This window comes from Bos taurus, chromosome 9 (genome assembly GCF_002263795.3).
Source record: "Bos taurus isolate L1 Dominette 01449 registration number 42190680 breed Hereford chromosome 9, ARS-UCD2.0, whole genome shotgun sequence".
Lineage (NCBI taxonomy): Eukaryota > Metazoa > Chordata > Mammalia > Artiodactyla > Bovidae > Bos > Bos taurus.
In genome coordinates, this window is record NC_037336.1 from 8,082,261 (window position 1) to 8,106,527 (window position 24,267).

The window sequence follows — 24,267 nt, forward strand, 5'->3', positions numbered from 1 at the left end:
CTCAGGAAAAGAAAAATGTTAAGAGTAACAACCTAAGTACTTAAAAAAACTTGAGACAGTGACGTAGTGGATGAAAATATGGTTTCATGAAAGTGAAAGGGATCTTTAGCAATAAAGATTCCTTTTCTTTTTTCTTGATTTCTGGAACAATTACTCAGGAAAAGAAAAATGTAAAGAGTAACAACCTAAGTACTTAAAAAACTTGAGATAATAACGTAGTGGATGCAAATGTGGTTTCATGAAAATAATGGCATCTTTCTAGTAAATGGTGTGGGGCTGGGGGGATATTTCAGAATTTGTGTGGATTTTTTTTCTTTTTGGTTCTAGAGTTTCACCCATTGATGAGTCTGCTGACAATTAGCATATTATATATACATATATAGTAAAAGTTCTTATACTAATTTACATAGTTCAAAGAAATTTTTTATTTCTAGTAAAAAAATTGTGTGGTGATAACAGAGGTACAACTTAGCCTCTGTCAGAAATGCCATGTTGTCTACAGTAAGGTCTAAAGAAAAGAAAATTTAAAGGTCTTTTGGATATCACATGTCACTATAAAATTGAGTTTCAAAGAATAATCTTTCTTTTTTTAAATTAATTTATTTATATTAATTGGAGCCTAATCGTTTTACAATATTGTGGTGGGTTTTGCCATAGTCTTTCTTAAAAATGATTGGTTTTTATATGTTTTCTCATGTAAAGCCTGCAGCTTAGTGTATCTTTTTCTGGATGAGTTCCGCCAATTTGTGTAATAGAGAATTTTTCATCTTTCCTTTGAACTTTAAAGTCGGGCACTCTTTCTCTCTCTGGTTAGGTACATCCGCTCTGAGAGGTCCATAATTCTAATTAACTTCTGCCTGTCTATCATCTCATCCAACATCCTCATCCTGGTTGGACAAACTCAGACACATAATAAGGTATGGTTGGTGATGATTTTGATTCTCTTTCTGTGTTTATGTTGTGACCTAAAGTTGCTTATTGATAATCTAAATGTTTTTTCTTAATAAAATGGGGAATTTCTGACAAAATTATTTTTAAAAGTAAAAATATCTTGTTCTGAATAAAAGTATTATGTATTCCAGTGTAGAAATACATGCTTTTGACTTAATTTCTTGGGGATTGAGAGGCTGTTTATAATAGTAGAAATATGTGTTTATTAAACATTATATCAAAGCTCTATGAGTTCAAAACTTTGAAACATCAAAAGCACGAATTTTTAATTCATTATCCTAATTGTAATAAGATTTCCTGTGTTTTGGCCTAATTGATTAACATTTTGATTCCTAAATTCAGATGTAAATTGCTAACAAGTGTAACATAGCTCTCGAAAATCCACTAAAAAGCTTTTTTAGACAATAATCGAAGAGAACATTAGGTGAAAATGACTCTACATGTTATGCCCTTCAAAAAAATTTAACCAAAAAGTAGTTTTACACTTAAACAGTATTGTAGTTCTTTAACTGAATAATCATTTTCAGCAGAATGTAAAAATGTATGACTTGAGTTAAATAACTGTGTGTTTTGAGGAATGATTGTCAGTCTTTTTACAATATGACTTTGAAATACATTCCAAGAAACCACTAATAGAAATCTTAAATTAAATGGCCATAATCTCAAAGAAATTATGTTGAAAAATGCTTTGATAATATTTGTCAATTTGGGCCTGTTCTTAATTTTTTTCAAATACTAAGGTCAATAATTGAATTTTTTCCCTATACCCTGTTATTCTTGGAACATCCAATATACTTTTCAATTGGTTCTTTTAATATATTAGGTATTTGTAGGACAGATATCAACATCAGAAAATTATAGATAGTTTTATTATTTTACTAAACTTGCACTCCTCAGAATCTGATTCCCACCCAAAGGATCTGATTTTGGGTCTTGAGAGTCCTGGAAAACTACTTAGATGATTCTGATGAAGATTTGTTTTGACCTGTATTCTGTCTGGGCTGCAGGAAGACTGGAAGACAGTGAAGGGTCAGACAAACAAAACAGGGAACAGCAGTAAGCGTCCAGAAAGGGGCCCTGCAGAAGTAAAAGGCGCATCCACCTTTCATGTATCTGAGTGCCTAGGGTTTGTTCCCCCTGCCCCATTTCTTTCCTTTGATGAGATAAGAAAATGCAAAGTTTATTAAAATATATTTCAGGTCTCCCTTCTGACTGTTAAACATAAGTTTGCAAAGAAAGGCACCGGAAAAGGAAAGTCAGACAGAAAGGCCAGAGTGAGGAAGGTGCAGTTGAAACTGAGAGGAGAAAGAAGTGTGAGAAGCAGCCAGCCAAGGGGACGCTGGGCGCCACAGGGCAGTGGGGTGGGCTCAAACTAGCTGGGAAGGAAAGGAGAGAGGGGCAGTGAGGGGGAAGGGTGCGGGTGTGGCGTGGGAGACACCCGCCCCCCAGGGGCCTGGAAGTCAAGTAGGGTGAAAGTCCTCAGTCGTGCCCGACTCTGCGAGTCCATGGAATTCTCCAGGCCAGAATGCTGGAGTGGGTAGCCTTTCCCTTTTCCAGGGGATCCTCCCAACCCAGGGATTGAACCCAGGTCTCCCACATTCCGGGCGGATTCTTTACCAGCTGAGCCACCAGGGAAGCCCAAGAATACTGAGCAGGCAATCATCGCCCACATCACCCCTGTTCTTACTGTTCCCTGAGCAGGATCTTAGAAGAACTCCTATACTTGTTCTCACCTGGTCATAATTCTTTTAACTCTTCATCTTTGAACCTCCCTGCAAAAGGAGAGTTTCCCTCTGAAGCAGAAGTCACCTACTGGATCTGGGCACCAGAAAAAGTTGAGCTAGAGTTAGCTTTAGCTGGTGGTTGAAGTTGGTTTTTTTTCCCCACCAGAGCCTCCCTTTCTGTCATGTTTTACCCTCCAAACACTCTTATTTCCCAACATAATGGTCTTCCTTAGGAAATATGCTGTAAAAACTGTTTTATACTATGTGCCAAAGTTTTTACAAGTTCTGAGCCAAATGGTTTGACTAGTAGAATTTCCCACGAGGTGTTCTACATGTTGTAATGGCTATTGTCTATGTCTTTTGGATCATTGCTGTACAATACATAGACAATGTTGGCCACACATGCCTGCTACCTATCTGATAGTGATATGTTAGTGGCCACTTTAAAATCAGTAAAAATAAATAAGCTAAATCAATTTTAATAATGTGTTTAACTCAGTATATCCAAAAGATAACCATTTTAACATATAAGTAACATTTTTAGATGTTAATACAATATTTTAAAACATTTTTTAATGAAGTGTTCAGAATCTGATTTGTATTTTATACTTATAGTACATCTCAGTTTGAACCCGGTGAATTTCAAGTGCTCAGTGGCTACATGTAGCAAGTGAGTGCTATGTTGGATAGGTCTAAATCATAGTAATACTTAGAAACTAGAGTAGTCTTGAGAAATTCCATTCTACTTGCCCATTTGGGCTTTTCCAGTTTCTCAATGTCCTGTTTTTTGGTTTTTAGTTAGAATGTCTTTTGGATATCTGTGATTATTATAACATCAAAGGCAAAATAAGACAAGTCTAATTTTACTTTTCATTTCTGATTATGCAGCATGACTGACATTGGGCTTGGTTTTAAAAAAAAAAAAGTCAGCATAGTTTTGTTTTTGCAGAATAGGTTCTATGTGGTTTTGGGATCCTGGTGGTTCTGTTCCAGACAGACTGTGCTGACTTCTGCTCCTACAGTTGTTTGTGCTTGTGGGGAGGAGCGGGTGGTAAGTGGTGGTGATGATGAAGAAAATGAAAAATTATGGGGTTTTTTCTCATGCTATGTTAATTTTGCTTTATTAAGTCTGAGTAAATGGTCTTCTTAGCTTAGGATAATCCACTATGGAGTGACTTTGAAAGAAAAATGTAACCCACTAGGATTTTATTCGTAATCACTCTCAACAAAATCAGGTTTCCAGGGGAAATAATTGTATATTTGATTATGATACACGTGCTGAATTCAATTTAATCGACCTCACTTTATTTTTTATGTGAAATAGCAGTTTGTGAAAAGCTATACCTGCTTCACTGTTGTGAGATCAATGATTAAAAAAAAAGAAAACTTGCAAAATGAAATATCTGTATGAACTTATGATCTGTATAAACTTCAAAAGAATATTTTTAAAAAGTAATATATGATCAGTGAGTACAGTGTATTTTTTAGGTTGTGTGTAGGATCCCATCACTGCCCTGGGCATTTTGTAATTGATCAAATTCCTATCTTTTATTTCCCTGATAAGCTCTGACTAATGCTTTACCATTCCATACTTGGAAACATCTGAGAGGATTTCTTGATGAACAGGTTCTTTGGTATTGCCTCTGAGAGGTATCATGGGTAGTTTGTGTTGAAACTGGTATTTGATGCTGAGGTCCAGAATAGTTTTGAAGTGTCAGACTGTGATTTTTCTCTAAATTGCTTTCCGAATTATAATTGATTCAATTATCTCACTACTGAGTATCTCTGCCTTCTTTTGAGTTGGGATAGAAACAAGCTGAAATGATCCATTGTTTAAAATATGATGTATTCAAATCTTTGAACTATAGATTCAATTGCTGGCAGCAGAGAGAGGAATCAAATGCAATTTCTTATATCTCTTCTTAAAATGCAGTGATAAAATGTAATTATAACTGACTTCGTTGTATTTCAGGTTATCTCATAAAATGTCACTGCCCTTTGATTTCTTTGTGCATTTTAAATTTCAACCAGGATGTTCTTTTATCACTCAAATGTTGTTTATTTTTAGAATTTCCTTTGTACTTTAAAGTATGCAAATGTTTTCTGTTGAGCCATGTAGATTATTTTGGACCTAGTATTTTGGAAACATATTTTCAGAGAATAGTTTTTTTATCACAAAAATGTATACCTATCTTTTTCTAGAACACTTTGAGATGATTTATCATATTAACCATTTCATAGCATTCTTTTCGGAGAAGGCAATGGCACCCCACTCCAGTACTTTTGCCTGGAGAATCCCATGAATGGAGGAGCCTGGTAGGCTGCAGTCCATGGGGTCACTAAGAGTCGGACTCGACTGAGTGACTTCACTTTCACTTTTCACTTTCATGCACTGGAGAAGGAAATGGCAACTCACTCCAGTGTTCTTGCCTGGAGAATCCCAGGGACGGGGGAGCCTGGTGGGCTGCCGTCTATGGGGTCGCACAGAGTCGGACACGACTGAAGTGACTTAGCAGCAGCAGCAACATTCTTTTTACTGATGGAAGCCAAAATTAGCAAAATTGTTATTTTGGTTATATAGTAGTGAACACCCAAGAAGATTCTGAGAGAGCTTCTCCCCACAACCAAAAACTCAGTACCAGGTTATAATGAAAGCAAGCCAAGTCTAATTTCAATCAGACAGTCAGGTATTTATTAGATAAACATTTATTAGCAAATCAAGAGCAAAACCTGTTCTGTAAACATAGTGAAATTGTGGGTCTCTGTCATTTTAGATACTTTGATCACATATTATAAGCACACTCCCTTGAGGTGGACAGAGCAACACTCTAGAAGCAGGCATCTGTGCCTTTAGTCAGCATCTTTCCATCAGGAATCCTCCTAACCCAGTGTCTGGACTCAGTACACCTGGGGATAAAACTATGGGCCTCGTCTCTAAAAGGTACAGGATATAGGCACCAATGGAATCTTCCATTCAGTCCATTTAGATTAAGACATGTTTAGCTATAATATCTCATCTGCATATGTCGACTACCTTTATGTTCACCAAAGGGAAGCCACTGATACATCCACCATAATAATTGCCTAGACACTAGTTCATCAGTAAAAATCAATCTTTTGTATTTAGCTCATAATTGAAGTGTTGACTGTGGATAGATCTACCCAAATCAAAAGGTCTTTCAGCTGACTCTGCTAGACTCTGGAGTATGACCCTTTCAAATACAAGGTCAGCTGAACACCTTGTTCTGTGCATTCCTAGACAGCTCCTAGAATTAAAGATTAAAATAATAGGCACCAATATAGTATCATACCAAGAACACCAACGCGTTATAAAATAAATTACAGACATCCTGAATAGACATCCTTATTCTAAAAAATAATAGTTAAATGTAAGAGGGTGAAGATACATACTAACTTTAATCCCAGGAGATCTAGGAGACTTAGCAAAAGTTCTCATTGACAGGTCAAGGGAAACTTCACAAATTATTTCAGATATGCAGACACATCTTTATCACTCTTTGGAAGGAATTTCTCTCATAGTTCTTTATGTTTGGGCCACTGAATTACATAATAAGCCGCGTCTTTTAATTCAGTCTTGCGAAAAATACAAAAACTGTGTTGGAGCAGTTTTTAAAAGTCACAAACTGTACACAGTTTTCTTCCTACATTTGGTGCTTACTTCACCTTTATCAATGTTGTCATATTTTTGTTATATAGTTTGTGTAGAGATAATCAGTAAAACTGAGCCAAACTAGAAGGCTGTGATTATTTTAATGGAAGATGTCTTTGAATTGTCAGAATTGTGTTCTTCTAAAATAAAGTCTTGAATTTTAGCACTTTCATTGGTTGAAGCGCTCCCTAATTCAGCCATTTCTCCCGTGGCCGCCTTTTGCCAGAGACCCACATTCTTCACGCGTTTACTTCCGTGCTTGGCCTCTGAATGTATACGTGTTCAGCTTCTGGGGAGGAATATTGACTGTGTGTTTTCATCCACCAATCTGTCTCTCCTGCTACCCTCTGAAACAGTCTGCCCATCCTTAGGTCAGAGCTCTCCAGGTTTCCCTGGAGACATCCATCTCTTTGGGGTAAAAGTAAAGATCAGGCATTTTAAGCCAGAGGGACCCAAGCACGCTACCTCTCCTGCTTTCTATTTCTGTGATCTTGCGCTCGATACACCTTACCTTCTTCTCAGTATCTCCCTTATGGTATTTCTGTCAAGGTTACATGACAGTATACATGAGGCACTTTGTAAGACTCCTTAAACGGTTGCTGTGATCCTAGTGATGGTGACGATGATGACTCGTGGACATACATCGGAGCTTCATATAGCCTTGTGTCAAATTTTCTGTTCACCACTGAATTCCCCTGTTTTGTCTCCACCCCACACTCAAACACATTATATAGAAATGTATGTGTTTTATACAATATAAACTGTATGTGTTTTCTGTCCTCTCCAACCCAGCTACATGTGTTGGAACTCTTGAGAGTTATCTCCTTCTCCCTCACTTGGTAAATCGAATAAACCAGGCCTGGGCCAGGTGTACCCTCACCTATTTCTCAAATCCAGATGTTTGCCTCCATCAGCTACGAATCACTTTCACTAGTCTACTGCTTCCAGCGTCATTAACCCCACTCTTTACCTTGTAACACAGGTCATGGAGCTAAAAGTGAAATCTGACCACTCCACTCCCTTGGACAAATATTTGTTATTGTCTCACTTACTACAGAAGTGATTTTCAAACTCTGCTGAGACACAAGAAATGAGCATGTTTTATTTATCTATGAAGGTTTCTAGTCACTGATTTTCTTGCATTAATATGTTGGGGCTCAGGAATAAATTGTATTCAGAAATAGCTCTGCAGTTTATCAAACTTGAGAAATGCTAAACATGACCTAGGCTGACCTTTCCATTTTTGCTCTACTTTATTGACTTTTGTTTTATCACAGTAGCAATACCAATCTACTTATAGTTCATCAGAATCATGGAGGTAGCTTATTTCTTGCTTCCCCCCCTACTTGGAACACTGTTACTCCCCTGCACCCCATCCGATTTCCAAAACATCTTCCTCTGACTCGTACTCATCCTTTGATACTCTTCCTCCTGCGGGAAGTCCTTCACTGTCCTCCACAGTTAGGTTCACCAGCTCTGAGACTCTGTGATTCCTGGTGCAAGACTGCTATCTTGTACTCTATTACCTGTTTCCAGCCAGGTTATCCACTTCTTACGGCAAGGCTGGGTTATATTCATTCTTAAATTCACTGACAACGTAGGACCTAAGTACAGCAAATATCTAATAGACCTTTATTGAATGAATGAGTAAATGCATTTATTTGAATTCATCAGTTAGGCTTGTATCTATGGAGCTAATAGCTGCGGTTAGTTTTACGAGGATCAGGGTCCCTGACTCTAGACAGAATCTAGGCCAACATGGTGAACAAGACTATTTTATTAAGGCCCGATTTAAGCTCCAAGTGATTGATGACTTACTTTAAAGGCAATCTGGTTTCTGGGTTTTAGTTAAAGAAACTCTGAAAGCCCACAAATGTGAATATTCTCACTTGAGAAGTCATGTAAAATAATGTTTTCATCCTTCAAAAGAAATGTGCTTTTTCATAATTTCACTCATAGAAGTCACTTCCTGCCAAGAATGTCCCAAATGCCAGTCTATTTTGTCTCAAATTTGTTTGTGATCTCTGTGGCTGAGGTCAAAGCTTCTTATTTAGATTTTTTTAAATCCCATTTATTGACTTGCTATGATGTTTGTAAAAGGATTTGGATGTAGTAAGCTTACATGTGATTCATTTGAGTCCATTTTGAGATATCTTACTCACTCTACCAGGATTCTCCTGGGCTCCTGAAAACCATTAGACCATGGAACTGAAGAGTAGGTTAGTTTCCTGATTTCCTCTGGCTCCTGGCAGTCAGGTTTATTGTATCCTGTTGGTGTGGGGCTCACAGAATGGAGGCAGTGGGATTAGAGAGACTCTCTTGACCCACTTCAACCTTCTTATCCCCTGACTCTATGGTTCCAGTTTTGTGTGTTATGAGCCAAGGATCACATTGTCGAAGTCAACTTCAACACAGAGCAAAAGATCAATGTGAAGAATGGGTTTGGAACAAGCACCGGAGATGAAAGAGGAATAATTTGACAATAAGGAGTGACTCAAATGGTTGCAGTATCAGAAAGCAGATTATCTTGAAGGACAAGGAAGCCAGTTTGGACATTCAATTTGTGTTCTTGGGTCAGTCTCCAGAGCTGGACAAAACTCCCCAAGAAATAATCAGGGAGACTTGTGTGCTGGCAGGGCTTTGGAGAGTGTCAAACATACTCCAGCTATTTCTGCTCATTTATTCTTAGGCAGTTGTACAGAAATATTTTCCAGATAACCTAGAAACTCCTCAGATTGGCCAATCACTGGTGTCTATCCCAGCCATCCCACCTTAGACCTGGCTTTCATGATTTCTAGTTCTAGAATGCTAGAACATTCTTCCTGCTTTGGTCTGCTCACTTAGCCTTTGTTTGTATTAACATATTACTATGCAAAAGTTCCTAAATGTAAAGGAAAAGCAAGCACCCACCCGATTAAGTCTTTCTCCTAACTCTACAGTGGGTCTGTAGGACTCATGAGGTTAACCCCACATTCTGAACATTACACACATTCAGAGCTGCTTCTAGTATGCAAACTGGATTTGTAGGACATAAAAAAGGGCACTCTTTCTGGGCTGATGAGTTATGAAAGCCCTCATGTCTCTCCAGGCTGAGATGGCCTCCAGCAGAGCATCTGGCCTCCTACATCTGCTCTCTGGCCCACTCTGCAGGCCCATTTCTGTGCTTCCCGGAGCATCCTAGCCCATGTGCACTGGACCCATCCTTGCCTCTGTGCTTACTCTTCACTTTGCCTGATAAAACTCCTACCACCCTCTGGAAGTTGGTAAATCATCCTTGTGTAGCCCTGCAACACCTCCATAGCATGTGGTGGAAAGTAAGTGAACATATTAGTCACTCAGTCATGCCTGTCTCTTTGTGCCCAGCTCCTCTGTCCATAGCGTTCTCCAGGCAAAAATACTGGAGTAGTATCCCTTCTCCAGGGCATCTTCCTGACCTACGGATTGAACCCAGGTCTCCTGCACTGCAGGCATATTCTTTACCTTCTGAGTCACCAGGGAAGCCCTAGCATGTGGTATATACATACCTCTGTATTTAGCACCAACAACATTATTCTATAACTTTCATTTACTGATCGACTTTGCCCACTCACCGTGAGACCACTAGTATTAGTACTTGTTTAAACGTGGTATGGAATCAATAAATGTTGAATGAATGAAGCTGTGGCTCTATCTATGAAATGAGGGGTCACATAACAGCAGTAAAGTCACTTGTACATTGGGGGACTTATTTGGAATAATTTCAGCCTAGATCAGTTTTTATGTTTTTGTTGTTTTATGATGAGAGAAAGAGCTTGAGAAAAATACTAAAGGCTTGTTCTGAGACCTTTCTTTGATAAGAGATGATTAGTTGAATCATATTTTAAGGACCTTGTGGCTCAACAGTAGGGCATCTGACTCCAGGTACCCTGGAGTCATCTGTTTTCTGTTCAATTTTTAATTTGTTTTTGATAAATTTGGGTTTTTTGGGTTTTTTTTTTTGTTTGTTTTTGGAGGGGGAGACATATCATGGCTGATAATACTGGGTTGTATATTCTTTTGATATACTAGCCTTGCATACATGGAAAATAAATAATTTGGGAGTTCCCTGACATTCTGAATCTCATCTACTTTTTGGTTTAAAGGTCATATGATTTACAATAAGCAATGCCAAGTTCTCCAGTGATTAGAGCATGGCAAGGCAGTAGGAAAGAGATTGTGATTAAGTCTCAAATAATCTTAGAAATGACTTGGTTCCACATTCCTACAGTGTCCTCTCTCCAAAGAGAGCTAAAATATTTTGCAAAATATTGGGGCAGCTTATAGTACTATGGTTTGCTGTCAATTTTTTTTTTTTTTTTTTTTTGGTGCTTACTTGGAAATTTTTTTTATTTAAGTATGGTTGATATACACCATTAGGAAAGTTTCAAGCATTCAACATACTGATTCACAATTTTTGAAGATTATTCTCCATTTACAGTTATTATAAAATATTGGCTATATTCCCCGTGTGGTATAATGTATCCTTGTAGTTAAGTTTATACATTGCAGTTTGTACCTTCAAGTGCTCTACCCTTTTTTTGCCCCCCGTTCATTCCTTCTCTCTAGTAGTAACCTCTAGTTTGTTTTCTACATCTGTGACTCTGCTTCTATTTTGTTATAGTCATTGGTTTATTTTATTCTTTAGATTCCACATATAAGTGATATCATATAGTATTTGTCTTTCTCTGTGTAACATTTCACTTAGCATAATATGCTAAGTCCATCCATGTTATTGCAAATGGTATTATTTCATTCTTTTTATGGCTTTTTCATTATTTCATTCTTTTGTAATTGTGTGTGTGTAATTATGTGTGTGTGTATAGATATACACACACATATACACATATACATATATATACATATATATATATATATACACACACACTGCATCTTCCTAGGTTAGTCGTCTGTTGACGAGCACTGGGGTTGCTTCCATACCTTGGCTATTAGAAATAGTGCTGCTCTGAACATTGTGGTACTTGTATCTTTTCTCCAGATATGCCCATTGAGTGGAATTGCTGGATCATATGGTAACTCTATTTTTAGTTTTCTGAGGGACCTGTATACTGCTCTGCATAGTGGCTGCAGCAATTTGCATTCCCACCAACCATGTGCAAGGATTCCTTTCCTCCCATCCTTGGCAACATTTGTTATTTATGGTTTTTAAATGATGACCGTAAGTCAGATTTTAACTTGATGCTGAGTTATCTAAGAGAGAATTTGAGATGTTGAATGATTTTCCAAGAGTACGACAAAAGGTTAAAGATTGTCTGTTTTTTATCTCCTAGAATCAAACCAGCAGATGAATAACAAGTTTATCCCAATGTATGATTTTTTCACTTTCCCTCTTCTTGGTACATAACGTGAAATGGTCAGAAATTTGTCTAATGTCAACACGAGAACTGTGTTGTATCTTTATGACTGATAATGTTTATGAGAATTCTGAATACATCCCAAAGTACTAAAAAAATGACCCCTTAAAATGAACCATTTTAAATCACATTCTCACAAAAGTGAAAGTCCCTTGAGATAAGATGATAACAAATTTTTCAGTATTCTGTTATGCTAACTCTGTGTCCAAAGAGAACTCCTTTCATAAATAATTCAGAATCTAATTCAAAGGTTTGTAAGTCTGGAAGGTAAAGGGCCATGTGATAAATATTTGGGACTTTGTGAGCCATGTACCCTCCACCACAACTCTTAGCATAGCTGTTGTAGCTCAAAAACTACATCAACATGTGCATTAGGACATGGATGTGGTGGATTCGGCATGAAGTCATCGTTTGCTGACTGTGGGCAATTTGGGTTTTCTAGAAGCATCTACCGTACAAGTGAATGGAAGAACTACAATGTCAGCTGAGGCTAATCCATTTTTAGGCTGATACTTTTATGTAAAAATGACCTTCAGTTCTGAATCTCCACCTGCAGAACTAGAACAGGAGAGTTTTGACAGTTTTTGAAAAGGTTTCTGCAGAGATAAAGGAGGGGAAAGCACTTTGAATTCCTTCTTTGGAGCAATGACTAAACCCAGAGTTTCTTCACATATGGTGACTATTGGTTACCAGTATATACAAAATTAGAATGAAATGTGAATCAAATCACTCTCAACCAACCAGGACCTTTTATGAATTGAAGAAGCTGAAAGCAGCTAACAGTCGCCCGTGCATCAGGCAACAAAGCTAGCTTTTTGTAAAAGAAAGCTTCTTACAGTACAGCAATAAGTAGTAAAGCCCCTTTTAAAGAGTGTCTCTTATCTGACAGTCTTGGGCATAAAGGTAACAGCTGACGCAGGAAGGAGGGATGGCAGAGTCCAGCTAATCCCACTGAATTCAACCATAAATGGCCTTTTTCACCTCCCAGCCTCTGGTCCTCACTCTAGCCTAAAAATTGAATAATTATTATGTATATTAGATCATAAGCATTACTATAGCAAAACTTAGAACTAAAGCACAAGCACTAATGCCTCTTACCAGAAAAACATGAATGCATTTGAAGATTAAACTTCTTTTGTGATGCTAGTTGGCTCATTTAAAATCTTAAGCCTTAAAAAAATGAATTAGGCATATGACTGAGTTGCATTTAGGTCCTAACTATGAAATTTAAGATTTATGACATTCAAAATGCATAAATTAAAATATTTATAGTTATCTAGGCTGCTAGCAAACTAAAAAATTAAAGTTTCAACTATAATGTAAAGAAGAAATCATTAGCTTAAGCAGTAGAACTGTATGATAAAATGATCATTTTAATAACATAATATTAAATTATATGTGAAATTAAATTTCAATTCGCAAATATTCATGATGAGGACCTGGATATATGTTCTATGTCAAACTATAATACACGTAGTTCTTGCATATCTCTATAGATGTGTCTGTGGTAGATGACCCATAGGACTATAAAGAATTTTGAATGAATCTTATGGGTGTCTATTTTACATTCTTATTGTTAATTAAATTCTATTTGTATTTTAAAATGATTTTTCCTAATAGAAAAGAATGACGTATATTACTTTTACAACATCTAAATTGGTTCTGGTTTTCTGCTTTTTTTACTGAAACAGATACTTACTTTTGTTTCTTTTTATTAAAAATAAAAGCATCTGTTTCTCTGTTTAGAAACTTTTATTATGTATTTTCGTAATTTCTGAAAGAAAGCTACAAAATAAATCCTGTATACCAAAGGAAGAGCACCTTTTGTAAGATGAAATTGCTGTGAAACAAATTCCCTCCAATTTAATGGCCCTACAACAAAGAATTATTTGCCATCCTCCCAGTTTCTGAGTAACAAATTTGGGCATGACGTAAGTGGGCCGGCTTTCCCTGATAGCTCAGTTGGTAAAGAATCTGCCTGCAATGCAGGAGACCCAGTTCAATTCCTGGGTCGGGAATATCCCCTGGAGAAGAGACAGGCCACTCCAGTATTCTGGCCTGGAGAATTCCATCGACTGTATAGTCCATGGGGTCCCAAAGAGTCAGACACGACTAAGTGACTTTCACTTTCACTCAGTGGGCCACTGTGCTCAGCCTCTGTCCTGGGGCTGCAGTCAGACATGAGAGCCTCGGTCATCTGGAGGTTGCCTGGCTGGAGGACATGCTGTGAGTTGGCTCGTCCCTGCAGGTGGAGTGGAAGCTTCCTTCATCCTCAGTCTTCAAGCTCTGTCACACACTGGCTCTGTGTCTTTTGTCCAGTTGCTTAACCGTTCTCCACACACCAGCCTCATGATGTTATAAAGTTGTAGATCAGACTGTGACACTTGTCTGCTTTAAATGCTTTGGCTAAGAAGTGACGCTTCTCTTCCAGTACTGACCCAGTGGCCCGCAGGCCACTCACAGGCCTTCACCTCTGTATACGGGGCCTGCCCTTGCTCTCTTGCCGTCTTGGGGCTGGGTCCCTACCCTTCTCTCGGCCTCTCACTCCTGGACCAGCTGAGCGAACCGACAGAGGGCTACAGCTCACATCTAACCTGTTCAGAGACCTTCCCTAGAATGCCACTCCTCGACCCAGAACACTCTCACGTTTTCTTCTCGCTCATTTATTTTTTTCCTTCACTGTAGTACAGTTGCTCAATGCCCTTTTGAAGGAGCTCATTATTTTTCTTCATCATAATCACTATGACTGGTCATCTTATCTTTCCGTAAGAAGGCAGGGGACATCGTTTACTGTGTAATCAGTGCCAGCATAGCGCCTGCGACACAATAGCAGACACTTCTCGAATGTTCCTCAATGGATGGAAAGGAGGTCTAGCACTCCCTTCTAGAGTTGGGGATGGGACGTTATAGGGATCAAATAAAATGACACCTGAGACAATGTCTGGCAAACAGCGAGCTTTTACTTGAGGTGCAGTGTACATACAGGGGAAGGTACAGTGAATGATGGAATGGGCGTTACTACCGACATGCATCAAGTAAGCAACACCACAGTCAAGACTGGAAACATTCCCCCCACCTGGAACGCTCTCTGCCTGCCTCCAACCACCTCTGCCAGAGGCCGCCATTGGTCTGGTTTCTGTCATCACACCTCAGTTTTGTCTGTTTTGAAAGTTCATGTAAATGGAATCTAAGAATGAGTGCCTTCCATTCAGCCCTTTTCCACTCGTCTCAGTGTCTCTGAGCTGCACGTTGTGTGTGTGAGGAGTTAGTTCTTTTATGTTGCTGAGTGTTATTCCATTGTGTGACTGTACCACGATTTTTTAACCCATTCTCCAATTAAGAGACATTTGGATTATTTCCAGCTTTAGTTTTTTTTTTGTTTTTTTTTAATAAAGCTGCTTTAAATTTCCTATAAAAGCTTACGGACAGACAAGAATTTTCATTTCTCTTGGTTAAATAGCTAGGAATAGAATTGCTGGGTTAAAAAGAAGTAAAGTGTTTTTTTTTTTCAATTTTATTGAAGTATATTTTATTTACAAGGCTGTGTTAATTTCAGGTGTGCAGCAAAGTTAATACATGTATCCATTTTTTCAGATTATTTTCTCATATAGTTTACCACAGAATATTGATAAATTAGAGTTTTCTTTTTTAACAAAACAAAACTGCAGAACAGTTTTTAAAAATTGTTGTACCGTTTCACACTGCACCAGCAGTCACGATAGTTCGTATTCACCCTTGTGAACATTTAAATTTACATCTTAATAAGTAGTAGCTTATTAAGAGCTTTTAGCTCTTTTTCATGTGCTTTTATGCCATTTTAGAGCCACTTCTGTGAAGTCTCTAAGTATTTTCCTTCCTTTTAAAAATTGGATTGTCTTTTTATTATTGCTTTGTATGGAGAAGGCAATGGCACCCCACTCCAGTACTCTTGCCTGGAAAATCCCATGGATGGAGGAGCCTGGCAGGCTGCAGTCCATGGGGTCGCAAAGAGTCGGACACGACTGCATGACTTCACTTTCACTTTTCACTTTCATGCACTGGAGAAGGAAATGGCAACCCACTCCAGTGTTCTTGCCTGGAGAATCCCAGGGACAGGGGAGCCTAGGGTCCCAAGAGTCGGATATGACTGAGCGACTAACATTTTCACCATCACTTCCTGATGGTTCAGACAGTAAAGAATCTGCCTGCAATGCAGGAGACCTGGGTATATTTTTTCACATATATGATAGATATATAGATGCATATTATTTTATCTCAGTCTGTGGCTTGCCTTTGTATTTTACTAATGGCATCTTTTGCTAAGTTAAGTAGCTTTTAATGTTGTAAAGTCTAGTTTATCACATTTTTCTTTCATAGTTATTATTTTGTGAGTATTCTGTAAGAGATCCTTGTTTACTTCTCTAGGTCATAACGATATTCTTCTAAATTATCTTCTATGAACTTTATAGTCATAGCTTTTATATAGGTCTTTGGTACAACAAAATAATGTTTTTGTATTATTTTGTACATATAGGGGTTGGAGTCCAGCTTTATTCTGTATGGATACCCAACTGTCTGGCACCGTCTGTTGAAAGGACTTTTCTTTTCCCTTTGAATTACTTTGGTACCCTTGTAGAAAATAAAATTATAGTAAGTCTGGAAATCAAAGTTTGAGTTCCCGAATTTCATTCCTTTTCAAGATTGTTTGTCTCATCTAGATCCTTTCCTAGATTTGCCTAATCCAGAAACTTTAAATATCCAAATACACTTTAGAATCAACATGTCAATTTCAACAACAACAAAAAAGCTTGTCGTTTTGCTGGCATTGCACTGATGCTACTGGTTAATGTAGGAAAGAACCGGTATCTGCTTTCAATGACTGTTATTAAATTAGTAGCAGTGGGTATGGATTGACTTCATGAGGCAGATTCATTGGGATTTTTTGACCAGTTGGATAGGATGTTGAGAAAGAAATTAGAGTTATAAACTGCAGTTTTGTTTTGGCTCTGATGTAATGTTCCTGTTTCAGCGGGAGAAACATTTGAGAGGAACATAGGTCCATCGGGGGATCTGTGTCCTGCTCTAGGGAAAATATTCTTCTCCAACCAATTTTCCCCTTGCTTTTGTTCTTTAATCCTTCACTCTTTGGGGACTTTTCGCTTGATTACTTCCTACATATGTTTTCTTTAAAATGTGGAGCATTTTCCTTCCAAGATGGCATCTGTTTTCATCAAAACATATGCAATTACAGACTGAATTTATCTTCTTTACATTTCCTGAGCTTGTTAATTACCAGCTTTTGATCTAAGATCAAAAGTTCACAGACCACTTTGTCTTTAGGCATGAAGGCCTGTCTCTTGATACCTTTTATGACTAGGCACAAAAAGTCTTTGCAGAGAATTAGAGAGTGTTCCCCTCCAGCGAGTGAGAGGCACAGTTTTGCACGGGAGCAAAGCAGTTCTCAGATTGAGGGGAAGAAAAGAGCATAATAAACAGAATCGGTGCCAAGCAGACCACCACCTTTCACTTCATTTCCAATGAATGAGAATAAGCTTAAAAATCCAGTAAGTGACTGTTCTGTCTGGAGACCATTGATGTTTTAAATTTCACTGACTGGGTTTTTTATTTGAAGTGTAGGTAATATTTTGCTATCTGACTTCCTTTAAATTGCTCAGCATCCACATATTTGAAAATAGCCACTCTTTCTCTATTAATGCAAACATAATTAATGTTGTTATTCAAAAGGTAAAATAAGACAGTTACCCATGTATCATTAATAGGGCTTGCTCCTTCTTTCCTAATAAAGTGCAACCATGAGTGTGCCTGTTTTTTCCCAAATACTAGAAAGGACCTTGTGGAGTATAAATTGTGTTTTACAATGAGAAAGCCTTTTCTATTTTCCCCTCAGAGGCTGTTTCAGAGATACAAAAATAGGAATATGTAGCATAGCTATTTCTATGTTATCATTTTTCCTTTTGCTTTCTATATGGTCAAGAAAAAGTGATGCATTTTCTTTGATCATTAAATCCTACAGCTAAAAAACTCATAGTTATTTCCCAGATTTTCTTTGTTGAATATTTTTTGTTATTCAATAAGGACATATGTTTTTTTTCCCCTGAAATGTGCGAAGATTCCATCTTGCACTCATTTGCATCAATGGCAGTCCTGCATCCAGCAGTCCTCTCATTTGGGGGTTTATTAACTATTGGTTGTAAGTAAAAAAGAAATGCCATCTGAAGTAAACAAAATACTGTTTACTTATTTTCACGACTTGCAAGCAGTGATAAACTCGATTGAAAACAAATGACAAAAATGCATTCCAAAGATGGGGGAAAAGTTAATTATTTTCCATTTTTGTCTGCTGATTATATTCAAGATTGAGTTGACTGGTCTGCTTTTGTGTCTCCAAAGGAGATGGTGTGATTTTTGTGAGCAAAGTGCATTTTCAGCATGCATTCTCCCCTGGATACCCACGTGTAATTTCTTGTGGTGATAATAGAGCTCAGCTATGCACGTCAATTGTAGAAGGAAATGGCAACCCACTCTAGTGTTCTTGCCTGGAGAATCCCAGGGACCGGGGAGCCTGGTGAGCTGCTGTCTATGGGGTCACACAGAGTCGGACACAACTGAAGTGACTTAGCAGTAGCAGCATGCACATCAAGGGAAAATGAGATTCTTTGGGGATTCACGCAATGCAACTCAAACAGTATCCTTAACGCCTGTTGGCAAATCTATCCATTTGTAGAGATGTGGTGATTAGCTTACAGTGGAGATTGCTGGAGTGTGTTTATGCCTCTTCCTCAGCCTCCAGTCAAGTCCAGCCATGAAGAGTATCCGATCTGAGCCTCCAGGGCCCATTTGTTGGAAAAGCGGAGAATTTGAATGAAATCTCCATAGCTAGCAACATAAAGAAAATGCTCAGACTCCATTTTCAGAAATGGAATTGTATTCACAAGGAAGGAGAGAAAAGAGACAACTACTTCTGCTGGTAGAGAGAATTCTAAGATCAGTAAAGAACTTCTTGAGGATTACAGAACAACTACCAAGTTTCAGAGTTGAAAATATTGTTAATAGAGAAGAGTTTCTTTTTTATATTTTTAAATATAAAGAGTAATCCCATCCAGCCATGCTTATTTCTTATTCTTGGAACTTTAAGGGAACATGAATAAGATATAATTTTGGAGTCCTTTTCATAGAATGCTAGTTAAAGGAACAGGCTTCCCAGGTGGCACTACTGGTAAAGAATCCACCTGCCAATGAAGGAGAAGCAAGAGGCATGAGTTCGATCCCTGGATCTGGAAGATCCTCTGAAGGAGGAAATGGCAACCCACTCCAGTGTTTTTGCTGAGAGAATCCCATGGATAGAGGAGCTGGTGGGCTGTGGTCCATGGGATCGTAAAAGAATCAGACACAACTGAGTCAGAAAAAAAATCAGACACAACTGAGGCTGAGCCACAAAAGGGACAACTTGTCAACATACAGAATGTCTGCATGTTCAATCCACAGGTATATAGAAATGAAAAAGGTTGAGAATTATGCTGTGCTAAGTTATTTCAGTCGTGTCCGACTCTGTGTGACCCCATAGACGGCAGCCCACCAGGCTCCCCCGTCCCTGGGATTCTCCAGGCAAGAACACTGGAGTGGGTTGCCATTTCCTTCTCCAATGCATGAAAGGGAAAAGTGAAAGTGAAGTCGCTCAGTCGTGTCCGACTCTTAGCGACCCCATGGACTGCAGCCTAACAGGCTCCTCCGTCCATGGGATTTTCCAAGCAAGAGTACTGGAGTGGGGTGCCATTGCCTTCTCCGTGAGAATTATGCAGAGTATGAAAATATTAAAGTAAATGCATTCAATAAAGTGAATATTATAAAGTCAATAAAAAATAGGTTACCTTTATATGTCAAAAATATTAGATTTCACAACCATTTTTCAAAGACTAAACAGTATATAGTCCAGGGTCCCAATGTAGAAATTATTAAATTGTCATAATGGGATAAGCATTTAAAAGATGATTTATAAAGGGAAATATGTTTTTTAAACTTTTATATTGAAGTATAGTTGATTAACAGTTATGTTAGTTTCAGATATACAGCAAAGAGATTCGGTTTTATATATCTACACGTATCTATTACTTTCTCAAATTCTTTTCCTTTTTCGGCTATCACAGAATTTTGAGCAGAGTTTCCTGTGCTATGCAGTAAGTCTTCGTTGATTATCCATTTAAAATATACTAGAATGTACATGTCAGTTGCAAAGAACCGAAGTGCGTATATTAGGGAACTACCGAGACAGCAGTGGCGGTCAACTCCGGTGAAGGAGCTCAGGCACTTAGAACCACATGGAGGGTCTTCACTGTCCCTGAATCCTCCCCAGACTTGGCCCTCAAGAATGTCATGAATAGACTGAAAATACCCTGCAGGTGGTTCTGATGAGCATCCTGGTTCAGAATTACTAGTCTCAAGAGTTTGTATAAGAAAGGGGAAAAGTGGGTAAGAAATGCAAAGCTGAAGTTCTGCTGTTAGTACTTCTCCAGTGTTGGTCAATTCTGTGTAATCTTCTACTGACCTCAGCTTTACCATGTGTCAGATAAGGATAAGAATATGTCCCAGCAATGTCATGAAGATTAATATTAACTCTTTGACCTTCCTGGAGAAAACACTAGGTATTAAGACAAAGGAATTTGGCAAAGCCAAAAATATCATAGCATTTCAAATTTGCTTAATAAGAAAGTGAGTCAGTACTTGCACAGAAAATTAATGCAAATTCTAAGCTCCAAGCAAATTAGACTCTACAATAGCTGGGCCTACATGGAGAATAATTTTAAGTAAAAGATAGACGTCTTCAATGACTAACCTTGTTGCAGCCAACTTTGGCAGCCCTCTGACTACATTTATTAATATTTCTCCTGTGCCTGTGTTCAGGGAAATATGTTTAGTTTCACCTTGAAAAGTTTAACAAGAATATATTGGTAGATTTTTCTTCCTACTTATCTGTTTTCAATAATGTCCAAATATGTAAATATTATATACACATATAAATATTATATATGCTTCTGAAATCAGATATAAGAAGGCATTGAATATAGCAGAGAATAAAAATAAGTTCTAGAATTTTTTAAGCTGGGTAATCCTTCGCTTTTAGGTTATGATAATCCATATTTTCCTGACTATAAAATTATAGTTGGCAATTGGAGAAAAGTTAACTAGAAGTTAAAAAAACTTAATCTTTCTAAACTCAAATTCTTGAGAACAGAAACCATCTCTTCCTTGGGATACCTTGTATAAAGTCTATTTTTAAATATAATATTCATGAATGTATGTATGTATGTGTGCTGTACTTTGTGCTGAGTTATAGGATTTTTTTTTTTTCTTCTTGGTAATTATATTACAGAGGGAGAGAGGATGTGAGGGAGGAACATATGAAAAGTTAAACTTAAAAATAAACTTTAAAGTATCTTTTTCTTTTAATACATAGCAAACCAGACTGGATTAGTGCAGATTTGAGGGGAATTGTTTGGTGTTTAAGGGGCTTCCCAGGTGGCTCAGTGATGAAGAATCTGGCTGCCAATGCAGGAGACACAGGTTTGATCCCTGAGTTGGGAAGATTCCTTGGAATAGTAAATGGCAACCCATTCCAGTATTCTTGCCTGGAAAATTCCATAGACAGAGAAGTCTGGTGGGCTATAGTCCATCATGTCTGTGTTTTTATATAGTGAGGCCATTTACCTCCATATGTTTCACCAGGCTTTCTCTAAGGAGTGACCTGACTCATTGGGAGCAGAAATAAGTCTTTTAGCTTTGTCTTACTTAGTATTAGACCTCCTTCCAGACGTCCTTTCACAGTAAGCTTGGCACAGCAAAAAGGGGTCCCAGTCCCAAATCTTAACCCTGTCACTCATCAAGAGATGATCTTAGGCAAGTCTAGCTCATCTCAACAGCAGTTTGCCTAACAGCAAAATGGAAATGTGTGGGTATATGTTTGGTGAAGGTTGGATGGCCAGGATGAAAGCAGGGTTGGACTCTGCTTGGAGGGGTTAAATGGAACCTGCCTTTCATTTCCTTATGGCTCTAAGAGTCTAGGATTCCTGCCTAGAAGCAAAAATGATTTTTTGTCTAACATTTTTATTGTGATTTCTATAAACTCCATCTTAGACTGTTTTATTCATATATTCTAATTTCCCTGTGTCCTGGTATTAAAATGTGGACGTTAGTAGTTGCTATTTCATTTTCCTAACAACTTGGTCATGATATATCAGCATACTAGAGATGAAAATTATTTTATTTCTTATACATCTGAATCAGTTCCTAAATCTAAAATTTATTTAGGAATATTGTCTACCTACATATGGACCAAATCTGCCCTATTCTCTTAAACAAAAATCTTTCCTAATGGTATTTGTCAGTAAATACAGTGAAGGACAAAATTGTATCTTAAAGTCATAGCAGTTCACTTGATTTTGGTGATTTTGCATTATCTTCACATTCTTCTACAACAGACGTTTGTATTTGAATAATAATATGCAGATGCAGTACTGAATAGAAAATTGTCTATTTTTAAAGGAAAATAGTAGCAGCAAAGCTAATCTATAGCTGTGGCCTTTCCTAATGAGTGTTGCTGGGAAACTTTTCAAAACCTTGCAGGGAAATGCATGTTTTTGTAACGCAAAGGTCTCAAGCTGTTAGAACAGATAGAATTTCAGAAATTCCATGAGTTCAGCTTGCATTAGATTTTTTGGTTTTATTCAGTTCATTTCAGTTCAGTCGCTCAGTTGTGTCCAACTCTTTGTGACCCCATGGACTGCAGCATGCCAGGCTTCCCTGTACATCACCAGCACCCAGAGTCTACTCAAACTTATGTCCATAGAGTCGATGATGCCATCCAACCATCTCATCCTCTGTCGTCCCCTTCTCCTCCCATATTCAATCTTTCCCAGCATCAGGGTCTTTTCAAGTGAGTCAGTTCTTCCCATCAGGTAGCCAAAGTAATTGGAGTTTGAGCTTCAGCATGAATCCTTCCAAGGATATTCAGGACTGATTTCCTTTAGTATGAACTGGTTGTATCTCCTTGAGTCCAAGGGACTCTCAAGAGTCTTCTCCAACACTACAGTTCAAGAGCATCAATTCTTTGTTGCTCAGCTTTCTTTATAGTCCAACTCTCAAATCCATACATGACTACTGGAAAAACCAAAGCTTTGACTAGACGGACCTTTTTTGGCAAAGTAATGTCTCTGCTTTTTAATATGCTGTCTAGTTTGGTCAAAATTTTACTACCAAGGAGCAAGTGTCTTTTAATTTCATGGCTGTAGTCAACATCTGCAGTGATTTTGGAGCCCAAAAAAATAAAGTCTCTCACTGTTTCCATTGTTTCCTCATCTATTTGCCATGAAGTGATGGGACCAGATGCCATGGTCTTAGTTTTCTGAATGTTGAGTTTTAAGCCAGGCTTTTCACTCTCCTCTTTCACTTTCATCAAAAGGCTCTTTAGTTCTTTTTCTCTCTCTGCCATAAGTGTGGTTTTGTCTGCATACCTGAGGTTATTGATATTTCTCCCAGAAATCTTGATCCCAGATTGTGCTTCATACAGTCCAACATTTCTCATAATGTACTCTGCATATTAGTTAAATAAGCAGGATGACAGTATACAGCCTTAATGTACTCCTTTCTCAATTTGAAACCAGTTGGTTGTTCCATGTCCAATTGTAACTGTTGCTTCTTGACCTGCATAAAATTTCTCAGGAGGCAGATTAGGTGGTCTGGTATTCCCATCTCTTTAAGAATTTTCCACAGTTTCTTGAGATCCACACATTCAAAGGCTTTGGCATAGTCAGTAAAGCAGAAGTAGATGTTTTTCTGAAGTTTCTGTTGCTTTTTCAATGATCCAACAGATGTTGGCAATTTGATCTCTGGTTCCTCTGCCTTTCTGAATCCAGCTTGAACATCTGGAAGTTCACAGTTCACATAATGTTGATGCATGGCTTGGAGAATTTTGAACATTACTTGCTAGCATGTGAGATGAGTGCAATTTTGCAGTAGTTTGAACATTCTTTGTCATTGCCTTTCTTTGGGATTGAAATGAAAACTGACCTTTTCTAGTCCCTTGGCCACTGCTGAGTTTCCAAATTTGCTGGCATACTGAGTGCAGCACATCCCTTATGATTTGAAATAACTCAACTGGAATTCCATCCCCTCTACTAGCTTTGTTTGTAGTGATGCTTCCTAAGGCCCACTTGTCTTCACATTCCAGGATGTCTGGCTCTAGGTGAGCGTGAGTGATCACACCATCGTGATTTTCTCAGTCATGAAGATCTTTCTTGTCTAGTTCTTCTGTGTATTCTTGCCACCTCTTCTTAATATCTTCTGCTTCTGTTAGGTCCATACCATTTCTCTCCTTTATTGAGCCCATCTTTGCATGAAATGTTCCCTTGGTACCTCTAATTGTCTTGAAGGGATCTCTAGTCTTTCCCATTCTATTGTTTTCCTCTATTTCTTTGCATTGATCACTGAGGAAGGCTTTCTTATCTCTCCTTGCTATTCTTGGGAACTCTGCATTCAAATG

The 24,267-nt window shown here is 38.1% G+C and overlaps 1 protein-coding gene across 2 annotated transcripts in view; it reads left to right on the forward strand.

Moving 5' to 3' along the window:
- ADGRB3 (adhesion G protein-coupled receptor B3) overlaps positions 1–24,267 on the forward strand; it is an 886,492-nt gene that overhangs the window by 721,530 nt on the left and 140,695 nt on the right. For both annotated transcript variants that reach the window (XM_024996868.2, XM_024996869.2), the window contains exon 20: positions 815–917. In XM_024996868.2, the coding sequence (XP_024852636.1) occupies positions 815–917 (103 nt within the window). The remainder of the gene's footprint in view (positions 1–814; positions 918–24,267) is intronic.